The sequence below is a fragment of the Onychostruthus taczanowskii genome, unplaced genomic scaffold (assembly GCF_017590055.1).
Source record: "Onychostruthus taczanowskii isolate IOZ18803 unplaced genomic scaffold, ASM1759005v1 scaffold180, whole genome shotgun sequence".
In the NCBI taxonomy this organism is placed as follows: domain Eukaryota; kingdom Metazoa; phylum Chordata; class Aves; order Passeriformes; family Passeridae; genus Onychostruthus; species Onychostruthus taczanowskii.
Window position 1 is genome coordinate 376485 of NW_024499018.1, and position 8101 is coordinate 384585.

An 8101-nucleotide genomic window follows, 5' to 3' on the forward strand; every position below is an offset into this window, starting at 1 on the left:
ATTGAAATTGATTCTACCTCAAATACAAACCAACCCATCCGTAAAGTTACCTTCAGTCAAAAAGCAAATTGCACATAGTTAACAATACCAAAAAGTAAAACAACACACCATACATATAGCAACAAAGAAGATAATATTGAAGGAGAAAAAAAAAAACCCAGGATTTTTTCTGCTTTTTTATTTTCAAATTAACTTCTTTTATTTGCTAGAAGAAAAGATTTTGCCAGGACTGTAACAACTTCTTCTTCCTTCTTCCTCTCCTTCGTCTCCTTCTGAAATGTTCCATCTCACTCCAAATTCCTCACAAGCCTTGAGTTGAAATCCAAGCAAAAAGCAAAATGCACAGTCCGCTTGTGCACTGGCTGCTCCTGTGGCTTGTCAGAGTCTGCATTTCACTCCACATCTTGTCCCACTTTCAGTCTCAAGGCTGTCCTGCCCTGATGAGTTTCACAGAGGAATTGGTACACGTTAAGAGAGGATTTTTCTCCCTGCCTCCCTCCCTCCCTCCCTCCCGCTGCTTTCCTTAGCACATTCCAATAAACTGCAAGCTTGCAATGATGCACACTCATCTCGAGGCTCCCAGCAAGCATGCAGGAGCCTCGGGCTTACTTGGTTCCATGGCTCTGTGCCTCAGCCAGCTGAGAAAACCAGGGCTGAGGCCGGGGGCTGGCGGCGGGCGCTGGCGGCGGGCGCGCCTGCTGCCCCGGGCCGGGCAGGGAGGCCGTGGTGCGGTGTGGGGCCGCGGGCGCTCCGGGGACTCCTGCTTCGTACCTGCTGCAGCCGTGGCCGAGCCGCCGGGCGGTAACGTAGCAGGAGGGGTTTCGGTCGCCACGGGTGAGTGTGTGGCTGCTGCTTGTGAAGCGAGTTACTTTTCGTCGGGAGAGAGCAGTTTGTTGCTTTAGGGTGATGGGTGTGGGGAGAGGGGCGCTGATGGGAGCGCGCCGTGGCTCCGGCACAGCGCGTTTTGCTTCAGCACAGGGGCGGGGGCACATAAGGAATGGCGGCAGCGGGTCCTGAAAATGGAGGCTACTCGTAATTAAAACTGAGTTGTGGTTTAGAGTTGAATGTGCCTCTGACGTGTTTATAGGACTCGGTTTGCGCTAGGGTTTTTAAGGCTTGTTTAGTTTGGCGATTTGGAAGTGTTAGTGATATTTTCATGTCTTGAAATGCTTTTCAGACGAAGGGTACCTCGTCGTTTGGTAAGCGACGAAATAAGACACACACCCTGTGTCGTCGATGTGGGTCCAAGGCGTACCATCTGCAAAAATCGACCTGTGGGAAATGTGGTTACCCTGCTAAGCGTAAGAGAAAGTGTAAGTAACAAACTTTTAATTGGCTGTAGTTTAAAAAATTGTGTTACTTTTTCTTCAGTAGTTTGACTTGCTTTCCAGTCAAGGAGGAAAACTTTGTGTAGTGTTGTTTTGCAGTTTGGACCTTTTTTCGAATTAATGATGCTTTAACTATGTGCTAGGTAATACGCAGTATTTGTGCGTATATGAATCAGAAACTGATTTCAATTATAGTAAATTTTTTTTGTCAGCTTGAATAATTGTACCGTGCAAATGTTACTTGCAACCAAAATTACTTGGTGCGGGTAAATAACCGTGTCTTACATATTTTAGATAACTGGAGTGCAAAGGCTAAAAGACGCAACACCACTGGTACTGGTCGCATGAGGCACCTGAAAAAGGTCTACCGTCGATTCAGGTATAACATTTTATTACAGACTAGCATGCTGTGAAATCCTGCATAGACACCACTTAATGACAATTCACCATTCTAAGTCAGCATTTCAATTTGGTTTTAGTACCACTTAATGGTGTCATGAAATAATGTGGTTTGTATAATTGTCTGCATTTTATTCTCTTTGGAAGATAAGAATTTACTGGTAAGACAAAGGGTGTATAAAAAATTACAATGTTTATACTAAACGAAGGTAGTACAGAATATAAATGCTACTGTAGTAAGAAGCTCATATATAAAAATTATTTGTGTGGTATTTTGCTTATTTGTGATTCAGTTAAATAGATTATTACACTAAAGGTTTATTGAGATAAGTCTCAAAATGCACTTCAGTCCCCATTTGCTCGCTCAGAAGAAAGTTCAGGACAGGAACAACTTCTGGTCCCTCTCTTTAGAGTTCAGTCAGTGTTGATTAGGTATTACATCAGATCTGGAGTTGCAAGTTTCTAAGACTTTTTAAAAACTTTCTGAGTTGTGCTTGGGAGGTAGTGGGAGTGTTGTATGTTTCCCATTTTGTGTAGTCCTGTGGGGTTCTGTAGCTTCTGGGCTACCGCACAAGAATGCAATATGAAAGGTGCTACGTAATTCAGGAGTGTTGTCATAAAAATGCAGATTAGCTTTATTAGAAAAAGGTAAGAGACTTAGTCTCAGTCATGAATGTGGTTGAAGGATCAGTTCATTTGTTTTGATTAGCTCATCCTTTTCCAATGACAGCCATAAAACACCATCCAGTGTGCAGCTGTACCTTGCTTTCCACTGAGTGTTGCTTGAGTAGATAGATTTTTAATAATGTGTTTCTTTTTAAAAAGGTCTGAACGTGTGAACTCTGTTTATTTCAGTGCGTTACTAAGATAAATTGAAAGAAGCTAGTGAGCTTCATCTAAAACCTGAGTGTCAGAAAATAACGCGGAGCAGGAATCAACTTCTCAGAAAGTGGTAACCATATTTCTACTTGCAGGAATGGATTCCGTGAGGGAACCACACCGAAGCCCAAGAGAGCAGCTGTTGCAGCCTCCAGTTCATCTTAAAGACTCATCTATTTGTTAAATAAATGGTCTTAACCAGAAAATCTGTCACCTTTTTTTACATACTTCACTGAAATGTAGTATTCATGAAAATACATAAATACTTGAAACCACAAATTTTGAACTGATTAATTTAAAACAATCCTTTATTGACTCTTCATTTGGTAGTACCTTTGTCTTGAAAAGGACCATAATCTCTGCACTGGACTGAAAAAGAGGCTTGTATGTATTACTCAAAGGAGGTCTCCAGCTAGAGAAGTGGAATATTGGTACTGGGGATTTGCCCCGTGTGCCTCTGATCTCAGTTTGCCATAGCATGGAGAGGTAGAATTTCGTTTGGAAGATAGTAGCTATAATAATAGTTCTATGTGCTGTCTTGGGAGGCGTTTGTGAAAGAGGGATTTCCAATATTCTTTTTTTCACTGCTCTGTGATACTGGAAAGCCTGCAAAGGTGCTACTATGTGGATCATTGCTTCTTGGGCAAAAAGAAACTCCCAAGCCTGGAGCGTGTGTTCTGCAGATACAGGGCATTGGAGATTTGTGGGTGGGACAAAATTGCCTGAGTGGCCTGGTAGCATTGGTGTGGAAAGCAGCCACACACATGTGAGTTAACTGTGTTGTGTGTAAATAATAAATTAATACCAGACAGTAAGTCAGATGGAGCTACATAAAAATTATAGCTAAATTAATTTGTACCTTACATTGTGTATTACTGGCATTTGAGCTCGCACAAAGTGATTATGAAGCGCTGCTATGAAAGTTTGAGGAATTGCAGTAGTTACTGTGAGGGTTTACAGGACTGTAAGATTGCCTTGCAGAGACAATACTAGAAACTGAAAAAGTTGTGATGCTTTAAGCTTCTGAGGCCCACTGCTCTTAGTTTTGTCATGAACTTCCAGAAGCAGGATATTGCTTTGTCTCTGTATGATCAGTAGTTAATATATCACCTGCAAAATCACAGAAATTTTCAGTCGGGTGTGAAATTGGAGTACCAAACTGCACTTTTCTACATTTTAAAATGGAGTTAGAAATTTCGGATAATGCAGTTTATCAACCTCAGCTGTCTAAACCAAAAGAAGTCATTTGCTGCTGTTCTGTAACATGTAACAAATAGACTACTTGCTCTAGATTCAGCTGGTCCATTTGAGAAAGTCGGAATGTAAGTGATAATGATGCGCTTAAAATACACTGCACAGTACCGGCCATGTATTCCCAAGGCTGAGGAGTATCCCTGAAATGATTTTGGTGACGGTTGGGAAACATGTAGGGAGGAAGTAATCATAAATGTGCCCTTACTCCTTAAGAATAAACTGAAGACCATTATAAAAGCAGGTCAGCAGGATTCTAAGGGCTTTTTGAGCAATGTTGGATTGGTGGTATGGCAGGTATTCTGACCAGGGTTGGGAGTGAAAGCCTTTGCTTGACAAGTCGTAGGTGATCTTTCTGTAGCATGGGATTTTGCTCTGAACAGCCTGTTTGACCTGCAGACATAAAACACTAAGGGCAAGTGCTTACCTGCTTGCTGTTGTTACCTATTAGCTTCTCATGAGTTCTGCTCCTGAAAAGTGAACATTAGTATAAGCAATAAACCATGATAACAGTGACTGAAACTTCCAATGACTTGGAGTAACTGAAACACTTTATTTTGCAGAGAATTTTACTTGCAGCAAGAATGAATTTTATGGACAAGAATTTTGACAGCTGTTTTCAATTGTTTAAAAATCCTTGGTGAGAAGCAGGAAATTGTTTTTTTGTGGTTTTTTTTGTCCTGTTCAGAAAGGATTGTGTACTTCATGTGTCAGTTATATTTGCACTGTACAGGAAATAGATTTTGATTTTTTTGATTGTTCTTTGTAGTGTGTTGTTAAATATTGAAAGGCTGCTTTGCTGGTTGCACAGGGTATGATCTTTTGCTGAATTTCATAAAGCACTTTATCTTGAGTGCTATCTATTGAACCTCTGCATAATGCTTACTGTATATTTATGTGTACAGTAGTATTGTCATATCCAGTCTGTAATGTATGATTTTCGCATCCTTCAGGCTGATAGATGGTGTAGTCCAAATTACATCAGAAATTACATTTCCTATTGTTCAGTGTACAAGTCTCACTTTTTAAAAGTGTATTGGATGAAGGTTTCTTAAAGGCATAGAGGTGTTCAAGTGACTACAGTGGTGAAAGATGGATTGCCTTTGGTAAAAGATCCTTGTGTGGTGATGTATTATGTCCTCAAACACCTCCCCCACCTCCTCATGGCCACCAAAACTGCCCTTGAATTTACCAAAAACACTGTCCATACCAGGGCCTTTGTTGCCTAACCAAGGAAGGTGACAAGAAACAGTAAGTCATCCCCTGATAGCATCCCCTGGGAATGTTACTTGCCTGAAACAGCCTGAGTGGAATGATATGGTTACAGACTTTGGAAAATTTCCGGTAATTACTGCCTTGGATGGTGGCTAATATGGAAACTGCCTGAGGACTAAAGTCAGTCATCTTGCAACCCTATAAACAGTGTTCCTAAGTGAGGCCCTTTGAGCTCCCTGGCACAACAGCAGGCTGCATGAGCACCTACCTCCCTGCAGGAGAGTTCAGCAATTCTTAGGTTCTAGGAGCTAGTCCATGGGACCCACTGCCCTCAGAGTGGGAGTGGAACAGAGCTGGCAGATCTTTGAAGTGTGTGTTCCACAGGGAACAAGAGCTCTCAGTCCCCATCTGTAAGAAATCATGAAAGGAAAGCCAACAGCATGGCTGACTCAAGACCTGCTTTCCAAACTGAAGGGCAAGAGGGAAATAAAAAGGCAGGGAAGCAGGAGGAAGTATCCTGGAAGGAGCATGGGGACATTGCTCAGTTGTGACAGGACAGGGCTGGGAAGGCAATGTGTGGCTAAAGCAAACCTGGCAAGGAATGAAAGAGGAAGAGGAAGGGCTTCTGTAGGCATGTAAGCCATAAAGGAAGGTCAAAGTGTAACTTCCCCTGCAGTGAACATGGCATCAGTGCCATAGTAGGATTGAGTGCATCCTCCAAGACTTTGCACTATCTGAGTGGTACGGTTGATTTGGAGGGACAGGATTGATATGAAGGGACAGGATGCCATGCAGAAGGACATGGACAAGATCAAGCTGGCTCAGATGAATTTAAAGATGCTCAGCAAGGCCAACTGTAAGGTCCTGCACACAAGACAAATCCCAGCCGAGAGATCAAGGGATTGAGAGATGCTCTATGAAGAAGGATTGAGGGTAATGGTGCTTGAAAAGCATGACATGAGCCAGCAATGTGCACTTGCAGCCCAGAAACCAGAAAGCCAACCACATCTGGGGCTGTATCCAGAGCAGTGTGGCCAGTAGGTCAAGCAAAGTGATTCTGCCCCTCTGTCCTTCTGTCTACAGAGAGACTTCACCCCAGAGCACTGCATTCAGCTCTGGGGTCTCCAGAACAGGAAAGATGTGTTTCTGTTGGACCATGCCCTGAGAAGGGCCACAGAGAAGATTCAGGGGGCTGAAGCACCTCTCCTATGAGTCCAGAGAGTTGGGATTGTCCAGCCTGGGGAATAGAAGGCTTCAGGAAGCCATTCAATACTTGTAGGAGACCTGGAAGAAAGATGGGGACAGGCTTATTAGTAGGGGCTGCAGTTACAGGACAAGGGGTAATGGTTTTAAACTAAAGGAGAGTAGATTCAGGCTATGTAAAAGGAGGAAGTCTTTTTCTATGAGGCTGCTGAGACATTGGAACAGGCTGCCCAGAGAAGCTATAATACTCCCAATCCCTGGGAGTGTTTCAGGAGAGATCGGACTGGGCTCTGAGCAACTTGGTCTAGTTGAAAATGATTGCAGGGCAGGTTGGATTAGAGAATCTTTACAGGTGCCTTCCAACCCAAACCATTCTGTTATTGTGTGATTTCTGCAGTGTCCTCAATTTAGAAGCTAGAAATAGCAGAAGAGAGAGAAGTCTAGAGCTGGGCAAAACATACACTTTTAGCGGGAGGAGAGGGAAAGTGGAAACAGTACGGATGCTTGCAGAAGAAATGTGCTGTACATTCAGCAGTAATATAGAGTCAGAAGTCAAAGAGAAAAGGGCAAGAAGCATGTGCCTGTTTGCAAAGCGCACCAATGATGCCAAGTCTTAATGCCAGCTAGTAGAAACAACCTGCATTAATGTTCCCCCTTTCATAGTAGTGAAGCTGAGAATGTTTTCCATTTTGTTTCAGTCCTTTGTTTTCTTGTGTAATTATTACATCATCTACCACTCCTGGTCTCCTTGCTGGCCCTGAACTGTACAGGGGTCTGATGGCACTGCAGTGTCTGGGCAGATGTGCATCAGGAAAGCCTTGCTGCGTCCCTGAAACACAGCACTGGCTCCCTGTGTGCCACAAAGGGCCCGCATGCCGGGTCTCCACACTGGTGGCACCTGTAACACCCTGGGTAACACAGTGCTGGGGGTGTTTTCACAGAGTAGCAGCTCTATTTATGCTAGAGTACCCTGAGTCTTCCCACATATGGGAATAAATTATTGAAAATATAGAAACAATTTACATTTAAGAGAAATAAACTGTACTGGGGGAACTTAGCAGCAATTTTTCTCAATCAAAATAAGGTTATGGAGATAATTGACAGAAATCATTATGTCAGCTTTGAGTTAATTTTTTGTTTTAAAATACTGTCTTAAAAGTAGAGGCATGCCCAGTGTGAACAAACAGAAAAAGTGTTTTTAAAGTAGTGCATGGGCTTTTCAAGATAAATAATGTAATGGAGAGATTATCAGAAAGCAAGTTGGCCTCAAAGACTCATGGAGGAATTCCTCCGTTATGTTTTGTTCCTACAGCTATTCTAAGAGGACAACCTGCACACCACACGCTAACAATACATTACTCAAAGTTGTGATGTTGGCCAAAAAATAGCTTGCAATCATTTGTTATCAAGACAGTAACAAGATCTGCAGATATCCCAAATAATTTTTTCCCTCTTCTATCTACGGCTTATTCCATTATTTTTTTTCCCAGTGTGATATTCAACACATAATTTTCTCCTTATACTACAATGAATGTTTCCAAAAGGTTAAAGTAATGCTTTTTGCATCACAAAAGAGAAGTTGCCAATTTTTCTTTTCCTGATGTTAGATTGCCATCCAATCCCACCCTGAAATTTGATAGCCTGACAATACATATATTTTCCCCAAAATCTCAGATCATGAACTATGCTAGTTTGTATATTCTGATTTGTGTGTGTGTTTACTACTTGTGATGTACAAGGTTTTTAGAGCCAAAGATCTAGCATCAGGCCAAATTCTTTTTATAATTACCCTTCAAAGCTTGTACAATTCTATTGTAGTGTAGTGT

The 8101-nt window shown here is 42.3% G+C and overlaps 1 protein-coding gene and 1 long non-coding RNA gene across 2 annotated transcripts; one reads left to right on the forward strand and one right to left on the reverse strand.

Moving 5' to 3' along the window:
* Window positions 1-369: 369 nt before the first annotated feature.
* On the reverse strand, window positions 370-648 carry LOC121334115. The gene is made up of 2 exons (XR_005952408.1): window positions 610-648; window positions 370-437 (listed from the first exon to the last, which is right to left on the reverse strand). It is a non-coding gene; the product is annotated as an uncharacterized LOC121334115 (long non-coding RNA).
* A 517-nt stretch (window positions 649-1165) lies between these two features.
* RPL37 (ribosomal protein L37) lies at window positions 1166-2812 on the forward strand (the record flags this gene model as incomplete). Its single annotated transcript, XM_041401012.1, has 3 exons — window positions 1166-1313; window positions 1623-1707; window positions 2702-2812. Coding segments are annotated over 3 exons (303 nt in total), but the record flags the coding sequence as incomplete, so codon positions are not given.
* Window positions 2813-8101: the final 5289 nt, after the last annotated feature.